General features: G+C 43.0%; 1 protein-coding gene across 1 annotated transcript in view; it reads right to left on the minus strand.

Annotated features, from left to right (window-relative positions):
* drosha (ribonuclease 3 drosha) overlaps window positions 1-13210 on the minus strand; it is a 575197-nt gene that overhangs the window by 219402 nt on the left and 342585 nt on the right. Inside the window, exon 14 of the mRNA XM_080286434.1 lies at window positions 7904-8016. Coding sequence (XP_080142560.1) covers window positions 7904-8016 — 113 coding nt within the window. The remainder of the gene's footprint in view (window positions 1-7903; window positions 8017-13210) is intronic.

Raw genomic sequence — 13210 nt, forward strand, 5'->3', positions numbered from 1 at the left:
TGTGGCGAGAGGGAGGTGGGGGTACACCCCCCACCGCCAAGGTACGGGCCTGAGTCCCTCCTCTGGTGTGTCCAACACTTAGTTCTGATTGGTTAGAAGCCATCTACGTCACAGCTGGGGTGAAGCCAGCTGCCACCAGTTTTTGCGGATGTTGCACGATCAGTGTTGTTCACCCTTTCAGGAAATTGCGCAAAAAGCTCGATCGACGAGCTTAGTACTTTAGGGGTTAAATTGTTCCCTGTCCCAGCGTGGATATGAACCTGGGTCCGGTAGGACTGCAGGCCACCTCTCTACCGACTGAGCCACCACCTCCCCGATACCTCTCCTAATTTTGGCATTGTTTTCAGAACAATCTGCCATATTTAGACATCAAAACACGGACAGGCATATCCAAAGTAATGCTAAACACTAAGAGAACCATGAAAAAAAAAAAAAAAAAAAAAAAAAAAAAACACTACCTATATGTACACACAAGGAAACTTCCACCTTATACACCTGCCTGCCAGTTCGGATCTTTATGAGTGAGACAACCACTGGTGAAGCATTACCCAGACACTCAAATGTCTGGTACCACTGTGTGGGAGGGGAGAGGTAAAGGGAGGAGGAAGGCTGGAGGAGCTGATAGTTCCCAGTGCCATAGAATCGTACTCTATGGCACTGATAGTTCCTACCACCCCCCTCCTCCATCGCCATCCTTCTCACACAGTTACCAGACAGACAAAAGTTGGCTACAGCTTTGCAGCCACTTGTCTCATATTTACTATTTTGAAGTGGTGAGCAAGTGTATAATGCGGAACTTTCCTCCGGTGTACAGTACCCCTCCAGAGTTTGGCATTGTTTTTCAGTCATTCTGCCATACGGAGACATCAAAACACACAAAGGAATATCCATATTAATGCTAAACACCATGAAAACAATGATTAAACAACAAAAATCCACAAAAAACCTGAAGACGGTTGGAAAATCAAGTTATCTTTGTGACACAAGTGATGGCTGCTTCTGGGGCACACACACACACACACACAAATCCACAGCCATATATGCCATCAGAAATTGGTTATATTGGTTAAATGGTATACCATCATCTTTGCTGGTGTTTATACTATAAGTTAATAAAAACACAGACAACTGATGAGTAAAATAACAAAACTATCTATCTATCTATCTATCCATTGCCAGACGCCTTAATCATGTAAGGGGTGGCCACAAAAAAATCGCCTCCAAGTCGCCGTCCCCTGCCACTTCACTGTCCCGCTCCCAGCTCACACCCCCCTCTCTCATATACCTCTCCAATTCATCCCTCCATCTCATCCTTGGCCTCCCCCTCCCTCTCCCTCCCTCCACCTCATTTACATACACTCTCCTTGTCAGTATCTCACTCTCCATCCTCTCCACATGGCCAAACCACCTTAATGTGTTTTTCCTAACGCTTCCTATCACACCCATGCCACAACACTCCTTCATCTTCTCATTTGTCAGTCTGTTTCTCCATGTGATTTCATATGCTCCTCTCAGATAACTTATTTTCACTGCTCTCATTCTTGACTTGTGTCCCTCCAACAAGTTCCAAGCTTCACTTCCATACATTAGAGTTGGAATCACAATGCTGTCATGCTGCAACTTTTTCAGTTCCATGCTCACTTCCCTGTTTCTTTTCACTGGTTTCAAAGTACAAGCAACCTTTCTTCCTTGCTGTACCCTTTCAAGCACTTCACCTTCCAAACTTCAATCCTTACTCATCACGCTACCCAAGTACTTAAACGCACTCACATTTTCCATTTCCTCCTCACCAAACCTCACTGTACATTCAGTGACTTCATTTCTGTCAAAGACCATAACTTTACTCTTCACTACTTTCACCTTTAGATTCGGTATCTTACACACTCTCACGAACTCATTCACCAAGCCTTGCAGCTCCAGTTCGTCATCACGTAACACAGTATCACCTGTAAATGACAGTACAGGGAGTTTCCACACACAGCCCTCTCACATTAGGGCCACTCCAACTGCCCTACATTATCTCTTTTATAACCCCATCCATATACAGATTGAACAGCCATGGAGACATGACACATCCCTGTTTCCCTGTTTCATTCCAACTTTCAAAGAGAAAAATTCACTCAGTTCCCTGTCCTCACTCACAGCAGCCTTAGCTCCCTCATACATGAGGTCCCTAATAACATAGTGTACCGAGCGCCACTGCAAGCGAAACCGAGTTAAGTATACCACTATGTAGCCCAAACTCTCTTTCATCTGGGAAGCAACCACGAGGTACAGAAAGCAACTGGCATTAGGGTCCAAATTCCCCTTCTGTAACACAGTCCTACTGCCCTCTTCACCTCAGTGCGTCGACAAGCCTTCATTCTGGTCACAGAATGTACCAAGTGCCTCCCAGCATGTTGACTTGTGTTACCAGATACTAGCATTTCTCTATGCTCACAGTCATGCATTTTTTTTATAGCACTACTAATTATTGTACCATTATTCTAACATAATGGAATATTTTAGCATAAAATTGCATGATTTTAAGGGTAGGTTAGCTACAATGTACAGAAAATGGGAAAGGCAGAGAGCTCTGCAAGACATTGGCAACTGTGATCTGGGAATCTGTCATGATGTGACGCAGTTTTCTGTTTACCAGCTGGCCTAGAACACTGCCTGGATTAACTGGCTATTTTCAGAGCTGTCTTGGTGTTTTTTCTCATTGTCTCGAGAACATGAGTGACTCTAGTAGTGAGCAAAAAGCTGCTGGTCCTTCTCATAACAGAAAAAGAGGTTATTAACTTTCCCAGCATGTCTTCATTTATATATCTGAATGTTAGTCCCATAGTAGCAAGGAGTGTGAACATGTTCCTTACTATTTCATTTATGTGGTCAGCCGGTGACAGTCTGTTATTGATAATCACTCCTAAATCCTTTTCCCTTTCTGATGTGTGTAAGGTTGAACTTCCTAACTTACAGTCCTAGGCTGGTCCTTTTTTCACTTTTACCAAAATTTTATTACATGACATTTGTCCACAATGAATTCCATTTGCCATCTATTGCTCTACTCATGAAGCTTATTTAATTCTTCTTGTAGCTCTATGCAAGAGTTTGTGTTTTTAATTTTCTCTTGTATTTTTGCATCATCAGCAAATATATGTAGGTAGTTCCATTTCCAACATTGCTGTCCATGTCATTTATATATACTAAAAACAGAACTGGTGCCAGCACCGAGCCCTGTGGAACTCCACTTGTCACTTCTCACCATGATGAGTAATTTCCCCTTAGCACTGTTCTCATTTCCATTTTACTAAGAAAATCTTGCATCCAATTGTACAGATTACCTTGGATTCCTCCTTGAGGGTACAGTTTCCATAATTCTTTTGTGTGGTACTCTGTCAAATGCCTTCTTGAAATCCAAACATATGCTGTCTACCCACCCATTTCTCTTCTGTATTATTTCTGCAACTCTATCATAGTACCTTAATAGGTGTGTAACATATTATTTTTCTTTTCTAAAACTAAACTGTCTTTCTGTTATCCTAGTGTGTTCTTCCAGGTCATTTACCCAAATTCTTTCTATCAGTTATTCTAACATCTTGCTTATGATGCTGGTCAGTGATACTGGTCAGTAGTTAAGAAGATTATCTATTCTTTTTCTTGAAAAGGGGCACAATGTTTGATTTCTTCCAAATTTCAGGTACCTTTCCTTGTCTTAGGGATTCTCTGAAATTTAATGGAGTGGACTGCATAGCAGTTTTGGACATTCCTGTTATACCCAACAAGAAATCTCATCAGGGCCATTGGCTTTTCCCTTGTCTAATTTCCTCATCTCTTCCAGGGCCTCTTGTTTCGTTATATGTATATTCGTTAATATGTATGCATGCTTGTTTGTTTTCATCTTTCCCAAATCTAATTTAGTAAAAACTGATCAGAAATTTTTGTTTAGTACTTCACAAATATCTTCTTCATTCATACAGATTTTCCCCTCATCCATGATGGATTGTATTTTATCTTTAACTTTTGCTTTGTTCTGTATGTAGCTGTAAAGCAACTTCAGCTGATCAGTGCTTTTATTTATAATGTCTTCCTGAAACTGCCTTTGAGCTTCCCTTCTTATCCTTGTATAACCATTTTGCTGAGATGCTGAAACTGCCAGTTAGACTGTGCTGGAGAACTCCCAATGTTTCTAATAGTAAAGTTACATGTCAGAGTTGCCAGTTGGCCTGCTGTTTGTATGCGCAGTTATTTAATACATTATTTTTTTTGCTCTTTTTCTCTATAACATTTTATTTATGTGATTGTTTGTTATATTATGTAAGCTTATATTAGTCTGCATGCTAAATAATTTACAGTGTTAGGTAATGTAACAAAACTCTGGCATGTTTTGGAAGCCTCCGAGTTGGCAACTGTTGCCCGTCGAGAATGTACTCAAAGGTTCAAGTATAATAGAAGCTTATATAAGGTTGGGGAAGAGAATAAGAGGAGTTTCAGTCAGTTTCAGTTCAAACTGAGGGTAGTTCAGTGTCAGTACACTGCAGTTTGTACATCTTCAGTACTTGTGAAAATAGTGGAGAGTAGTTGACAAGCATTAAGTGTAATTGCAGTTAGTGAAGACAGTATATATCTCCAGTATTTGTGAAAATAGTGAAGTGTAGCTGACAAGCATTAAGTGTAATTATTTGGAAAATAAAGACGGTGAACTTAAGAAGCCAGTTTTTATTTATGACGCCTGAGCTGATCCTGTGTACTGTACAACGAAAAGTTGCCTCTAGGAAAAACAACTCACTGGGCAACGTCTTGCCTATACAGAACTACTCCTGTTGATGCCTGTGGCAGTGTGGGACGGGGATGTAACAGTGGTGTCAGGAGTGTGGGTTTTTGGAAAGTGCTGCAGTGAATATAATCTTCAACATGGAGCAAGGGGGTGTACAGACAAGGAGCCGAGCTGGGCAGGAGGAGGAAGTGTCCCTGGCTGCAATTATGAAGTTATTACAAGCAGCAAAGAAAGAACTCAAAGAACAGTTACAGGCAGAGAATGAAGGAGAGAAATAACTCAAAGAACAATTACAGGCACAAAATGAAGGACAGAAAGAAATCCAAGAACAACTGCAAGCACAGAGTGAACAACTTGAGGCACAAAGTGAAGAACAAAAATGAAGAGGCATTACAGGTGCAACAGAGAGAATTACAACTGAGGATGCAAGGACAGCTAGATGGTTTCATGAGGGAAATGAAGGAAGAACAGCAACAGTTTCAGGAGGAAGTAGATGCCAAACTAAAGCAACAGAAGTATGAGGTATGCAATAATGTGACAGAGTGCAGACAGCATGCAGACAACCAGCTGAAGAATAGTGAGGGAATAGTAATGGGGTGCAGACAGCATGTAGATGACCAGTTGAAGCATGTAAATGACCAGTTGAAGCATGTAGGCAGCCATTTGAAGATAATTTGTAAGAATTGAGGCTGCAGAGAAATACTGCACTGCTAAGCCTCTGGTTAGTGTACAGGGAGCATGTGAAAAATACAAACAGCGTATGGTGGATATCAACAAATCCGAAGCATCTGAAGGTAGCATTACAGGGTTGATTAATCAGAATGCAGAAGTTTTAAGTCCTGGACTTAATTATGATGCCCCAGTTTTTAAGCCTCAAACCAGTGAACTGAATGACTATAATGGAGGTCGAATTAAAAAGAAACTTCTGGAATTTGATGGTAGGGTATCTTGGGAAGATTACTGTGCACAGTTTGAGCTACTTGATAATCAAAATGGTTGGGATGATAGGCAGAGGGCAGAACAGTTGGCTACTAGCCTCAAGGATGCTGCAATGGAAATTCTGGGCCAGATGTCAGTGAAGGAGAGGAAGAGTTATCAGTCCTTAGTAAATGTACTGGAGTGCAGATACGGGACCATGTACCAGACTCGGGTTTACAGAGCAAGATTCCGGAGCTGTGTACGGGCACTTGAAGAGAATCCCTACAGCAACATGCTCATGACCTAGAGAGTATGGCATACAAGGTGTACTCTGGAGCAGCATCTGACCTGTTGCTATTCTTCTGAGGGACAGTTCATCAATGCTCTTTATAGTGCAAAGTTGAAAATGCAAGGGAAGCAAGCACAATCAAGAACCATGCAAGAAGCACTAGCCAGGGCTCTAGAATTTGAGTCCTACATCAGGTCCAGTACGTCCACTTTTGAGGCAGGGTGTAGTGCAGGATTCAAGGCAAGAAAGGATCAGGTATGTGAAGCGGAAAAATTTGGAGGAGGTTGCTGGTTCTGTGGGATGCTAGGACACATGAAGGAGGATCGTTACAAATGGAAGAAGGAGCAAGAACAGAACAGTGCAAGGAAACCTACAGTTGCAACAAATGGGTGTTGGACATGTGGTGAGGTGGGACACTTCAGCTATGAGTGTCCAAATGAGAAGGATGAAGGCAAATTAGTGAAGGCTGGTGACAAGAGGCAACAACCAGCCAGTTTTTCCCAAGATGCCCCACCACTGATAAAATGCAGGAGAGTAGCTGGGAAGAAGAGTTCCCCTGTGATTACTTCTGCCTAATTGCAGACTTTTGTTAGGCCTGATGTGTTACATCATCGGTATCTGCCTGAGTCATCAGAACAACTGTGTGGCATAACTGGGCACTGCGCAGAAACGAAGGGACTCCTGGATATCTGGATTGAAGTGATTGAAGTGGCAGGGCAAGAGGCTACTCTTCCAGTCTATATGGCAGAGATGGAGGATCCCTGCCTTCTTGGTCTGGACTATCTGATGTCCATGGGATGTGAGCTGAACTTCTGCTCCATGAATCTGAAGGTTCAAGGAAAGTCGGTTCCTGTCATGGCAGTGAGACATACCAGTTCTGGCGGTGAGGTGAGGGTGCTGTGGACTACAGTGATACCCCCAAAATCAGAACTACTGCTCCAGTGTAAGGTGAGCAGCTCTTTTGACAGCTGTCTAGGGGTAGTGGAGCCTGATGTACAGTGCAAGACGATGGCTGGAGTGATGGTGGGGAGAACTTTGGTGGAAACGGGTGAAGGTAAAAGGCCGGTTCGGGTGGCCAATTTCTCTCATGAGCCACAGAAGATCAACGAGGGAGAAATTATGGGGTTGTGTCAGGCGGTGGACCCTGGGTGGGACCAGAGGAAGGCCTGTAAAAGGAGCATAGTCAAAGAAGATGGGTATCTGCCAGACCACTTACAAGACCTGTTTTCAAGGAGTTGCCACTGCGTGGATGACTCACAAGTGCTGAAGTTGAGACAGCTGCTGACAAAGTTTGCTGATGTCTTTTCCACTGGAGACCTAGACCTGGGGTGCAATGATCTGGTGGAGCATTTTATATACACTTGGGATCGCCGCCCAACTAAATAGCCAGTGCAGAGGATGGTTCCAGCTCAATGGCATGAAATGGAGAAGGTAAAGAAGAATCTCCAATGTCAAGGAGTGATATAAAAGTACAGCAGCCCTTGGGCATCAGCAGTGGTTCTGGTAAGGAAAAAGGGTGGCTCTGTAAGGTGCTGAGTAGATTATCGAGCCCTGAATGAAGTGACTGTAAAGGATGCATACCCTCTGCCAAGGATTGATGACATGCTGGATGCTCTGTCAGGTGAAAAGTGGTTCTCCACCCTGGACATGAAGGCAGGATATCATCAGGTCAAGGATGCAGAGTAGGACAAGAAGAGAACAGCGTTTTCATTTGGGTGGGGTTTATGGCAGTTTAAAGTGACGCCATTTGTCTTATGCAATGCTCAGCTACTTTTGAGAGTCTCATGGATTGTGTACTGGAAGTCCTGCACTGGCAGACAGCTCTTATCTATTTGGACGATGTAACTCTGTGTGGAGGGACTTTTGACCAAGAATTAGAGAAAAGTATGATTCTATAGGGATGGAGTATTAACTATCTTAAGCTGATAGTACTTTACCTCTCTTTCGAGTGTTCATGTAGTGGATACGTCTGTCTCCATACTCAGGTTGACGGATGCCACAGTTGGTGAGTGAATTTCTGGCATGATCTGGATTGGTACCAAAGTTTTCCCTGGAATGTAAATATATAATGGCAAAATCAAAGAAAATACACAATACATCCATGCAACATCATCATTCTGACATTTTTCTTTTCTCTAAACATGGGGTGAGGTTGAATCCAAACATAAAAAAAGAGAAAGTGCAAAAGAGGGATAACTATCAACAGCATATCTAAGAAATGGGTAAATCATTCACACTTCATTCACTGAAGCACCCAGAATCCAGGATCCAACTCACATGCCTACAATACTGCAAACAAACAAGGATACACTGGGATGAAGACATGTTGACCATGGTTCCATTAGATGCTCCTGATATCGTCAAAATTACCAAAACTATCACCAGTTCCCCCTTCTATATATTTGTGAGTGTTATTATCGTCTGTCTTTAGAAGGTGGAGAGATAATGTTTTTGCTTGCCTCTGTGTGTGTGTGTGTGTGTGTGTGTGTGTGTATTTACCTATTTGTAGTATACAGGAATTGAGCAATGCTCGTGTTGTCCTGTCTCCATATCCACATTTATCAAGTCTACCTTTACACACATGAATGTTCTTCTCATGCACCTCCTCTTTGTCTAAGTCGTTCCAGATATTTAAGTATTTAAATATGTGGAAAGAAAGAGAGAGGTGAAAAGATAAGTAAGAGAGAGTAAGAAGAGAGTGGATGAGGAATTTGGAAGGAATTTGAGTGTAAAGTGGAGGGACTGTAAGAAAATGTTCAGGAGAGAAGTGAAAAGAGTAAGACAGGGTGGAAATGAAGTTAGCAGGGGAGTGAAAGATAAAAATGGTAGATTACTAATGGAGAAGGGAGAAAAAGTGAGCAGATGGAGAGAACACTTTAAGGAATTGTTGAATGTAGAGGATGGAAGTAATGCAAGTATAAGTGGCTGGGGAATGGCTGGGAGAAGGAGGGAGGTGAGAAGACAGGAAGAAATCAGTAGGACAGAAGTTGTGGAAGCAATGAAGAAAGTTAAATTGGGGAAAGCCCCAGGAATTGATGGAGTGTGTGGTGAAATGCTGAAGCATGGGGGAGAGATAGTAGTAGAATGGATGTGGAAGATGTGCAGATTGGCCTGGGAGGAAGGTAGAGTCCCGAAGGATTGGAAGTCAGGTATAATTATTCCCTTGTACAAAGGAAAAGGGGAAAAAGAAGTGTGTGGTAATCATAGGGGCATTTGTCTTCTTAGTATAATAGGAAAAGTGTATGGTAGGATACCTATAGACAGAGTTAGAGAAAGAACAGAGAAATTAGTTGGAGAAGAACAGGGAGGCTTTAGGAAGGGAAGAGGCTGTGTAGATCAGATATTCATTCTTAGATCTTTAGTGGAAAAGTTTCTAGAGAAGGGAAAGAAGTTGTATGCGGCTTTCATGGATTTGGAGAAAGCATATGACAGGGTGGACAGACAAGGATTGTGGAAAGTGTTAAGAATATATGGAGTAGATGGGAAGTTGTTGAATGCTGTGAAGAGTATGTACGATGGTGCGAAGGCTGCAGTGAGTGTGGATGGTGAACTGAGTGAATTTCTCTCCTTGAAAGTTGGTTTGAAACAGGGATGTGTCATGTCTCCATGGTTGTTCAATCTGTACATGGATGGGGTAATAAAAGAGGTACAAGGTAGGGTAGTGGATGTTGGAGTGGCCCTGGTGAGAGAGGATAGTGTTTGGAAACTCCCTGTACTGTTGTTTGCAGATGATACTGTGTTATTGAGTGAAGACAAAGGGGAGCTGGAAGGCTTGGTGGATGAGTTTGAGAGAGTGTGTAAGAAATGGAATCTAAAGGTGAATGTAGGGAAGAGTAAAGTGATGGTCTTTGAGAGAGGTGAAGTCAGTGAATGTACAGCGAGGTTGGATGGTGAGGAATTGGAAAATGTGAGTACGTTTAAGTACTTGGGTAGTGTGATGAGTAAGGATGGAGGTTTGGAGGGTGAAGTGCTTGAAAGGGTACAGCAGGGAAGAAAGGTTGCTGGTTCTTTGAAAGCAGTGATAAGAAACAGGGAAGTGAGCATGGAAGTGAAAAAGTTACTACATGACAGTATTGTGATACCAACTCTAACGTACGGAAGTGAAGCTTGGACATTGTTGGAAGGACACAAGTCAAGAGTGAGAGCAGTGGAAATGAGTTATTTAAGAGGAGCCTGTGGAGTCACATGGAGAGACAGGCTGACAAATGAGGATATAAAGGAGCGTTGTGGTGTGGATGTGGATGTGACAGGAAGCGTTATGAGGAACACACTGAGGTGGTTTGGCCATGTGGAGAGGATGGAGGGTGAAAGACTGACGAAGAGAGTGTATGTGAGTGAGGTGGAGGGGGGAAGAGGGAGGGGGAGGCCGAGGATGAGATGGAGGGATGGGGTGGAGAGGTATATGAGAGATGTGGGTGCGAGTTGGGAGCAGGGCAGTGAAATGGCGGGGGACAGGGCGACTTGGAGGCGATTTGTTTGTGGCCACCCCAAACGGGATTGAGGCGTCTGGCAATAGATAGATAGATAGATAGCAAAAGAGGGATAATTATCAACAGCATATCTAAGAAATGGGCAAACCATTCACACTTCATTCACTGAAGCACCCAGAATCCAGGATCCAACTCACATGCCTACAATACTGCACACAAACAAGGATGCACTGGGATGAAGACATGTTGACCATGGTTCCATTAGATGCTCCTGATATCGTCAAAATTACCAAAACTATCACCAGTTCCCCCTTCTATATATTTGTGAGTGTTATTATCGTCTGTCTTTAGAAGGTGGAGAGATAATGTTTTTGCTTGCCTCTGTGTGTGTGTGTGTGTGTGTGTGTGTGTGTGTGTGTGTGTGTGTGTGTGTGTGTGTGTATTTACCTATTTTGTATTTATCTATTTGTAGTATACAGGAATTGAGCAATGCTCGTGTTGTCCTGTCTCCATATCCACATTTATCAAGTCTACCTTTACACACATGAATGTTCTTCTCATGCACCTCCTCTTTGTCTAAGTCGTTCCAAATATTTAAGTATTAAAATATGTGGAAAGAAAGAGAGAGGTGAAAAGATAAGTAAGAGAGAGTAAGAAGAGAGTGGATGAGGAATTTGGAAGGAATTTGAGTGTACAGTGGAGGGACTGTAAGAAAATGTTCTGGAGAGAAGTGAAAAGAGTAAGACAGGGTGGAAATGAAGTTAGCAGGGGAGTGAAAGATAAAAATGGTAGATTACTAGTGGAGAAGGGAGAAAAAGTGAGCAGATGGAGAGAACACTTTAAGGAATTGTTGAACGTAGAGGATGGAAGTAATGCGAGTATAAGTGGCTGGGGAATGGCTGGGAGAAGGAGGGAGGTGAGAAGACAGGAAGAAATCAGTAGGACAGAAGTTGTGGAAGCAATGAAGAAAGTTAAATTGGGGAAAGCCCCAGGAATTGATGGAGTGTGTGGTGAAATGCTGAAGCATGGGGGAGAGATAGTAGTAGAATGGATGTGGAAGATGTGCAGATTGGCCTGGGAGGAAGGTAGAGTCCCGAAGGATTGGAAGTCAGGTATAATTATTCCCTTGTACAAAGGAAAAGGGGAAAAAGAAGTGTGTGGTAATCACAGGGGCATTTGTCTTCTTAGTATAATAGGAAAAGTGTATGGTAGGATACCTATAGACAGAGTTAGAGAAAGAACAGAGAAATTAGTTGGAGAAGAACAGGGAGGCTTTAGGAAGGGAAGAGGTTGTGTAGATCAGATATTCATTCTTAGATCTTTAGTGGAAAAGTTTCTAGAGAAGGGAAAGAAGTTGTATGAGGCTTTCATGGATTTGGAGAAAGCATATGACAGGGTGGACAGACAAGGATTGTGGAAAGTGTTAAGAATATATGGAGTAGATGGGAAGTTGTTGAATGCTGTGAAGAGTATGTACGATGGTGCGAAGGCTGCAGTGAGTGTGGATGGTGAACTGAGTGAATTTCTCTCCTTGAAAGTTGGTTTGAAACAGGGATGTGTCATGTCTCCATGGTTGTTTAATCTGTACATGGATGGGGTAATAAAAGAGGTACAAGGTAGGGTAGTGGATGTTGGAGTGGCCCTGGTGAGAGAGGATAGTGTTTGGAAACTCCCTGTACTGTTGTTTGCAGATGATACTGTGTTATTGAGTGAAGACGAAGGGGAGCTGCAAGGCTTGGTGGATGAGTTTGAGAGAGTGTGTAAGAAACGGAATCTAAAGGTGAATGTAGGGAAGAGTAAAGTGATGGTCTTTGAGAGAGGTGAAGTCAGTGAATGTACAGCGAGGTTGGATGGTGAGGAATTGGAAAATGTGAGTACGTTTAAGTACTTGGGTAGTGTGATGAGTAAGGATGGAGGTTTGGAGGGTGAAGTGCTTGAAAGGGTACAGCAGGGAAGAAAGGTTGCTGGTTCTTTGAAAGCAGTGATAAGAAACAGGGAAGTGAGCATGGAAGTGAAAAAGTTACTACATGACAGTATTGTGATACCAACTCTAATGTACGGAAGTGAAGCTTGGACATTGTTGGAAGGACACAAATCAAGAGTGAGAGCAGTGGAAATGAGTTATTTAAGAGGAGCCTGTGGAGTCACGTGGAGAGACAGGCTGACAAATGAGGATATAAAGGAGCGTTGTGGTGTGGATGTGGATGTGGCAGGAAGCGTTATGAGGAACACACTGAGGTGGTTTGGCCATGTGGAGAGGATGGAGGGTGAAAGACTGATGAAGAGAGTGTATGTGAGTGAGGTGGAGGGGGGAAGAGGGAGGGGGAGGCCGAGGATGAGATGGAGGGATGGGGTGGAGAGGTATATGAGAGACGTGGGTGCGAGTTGGGAGCAGGGCAGTGAAATGGCGGGGGACAGGGCGACTTGGAGGCGATTTGTTTGTGGCCACCCCAAACGGGATTGAGGCGTCTGGCAATAGATAGATAGATAGATAGCAAAAGAGGGATAATTATCAACAGCATATCTAAGAAATGGGCAAACCATTCACACTTCATTCACTGAAGCACCCAGAATCCAGGATCCAACTCACATGCCTACAATACTGCACACAAACAAGGATGCACTGGGATGAAGACATGTTGACCATGGTTCCATTAGATGCTCCTGATATCGTCAAAATTACCAAAACTATCACCAGTTCCCCCTTCTATATATTTGTGAGTGTTATTATCGTCTGTCTTTAGAAGGTGGAGAGATAATGTTTTTGCTTGCCTCTGTGTGTGTGTGTGTGTGTGTGTGTATTTACCTATTTTG

The sequence above is a fragment of the Coenobita brevimanus genome, chromosome 111, assembly GCF_032717465.1.
Source record: "Coenobita brevimanus isolate Jiangsu-jjx chromosome 111, ASM3271746v2, whole genome shotgun sequence".
Classification (NCBI taxonomy): domain Eukaryota; kingdom Metazoa; phylum Arthropoda; class Malacostraca; order Decapoda; family Coenobitidae; genus Coenobita; species Coenobita brevimanus.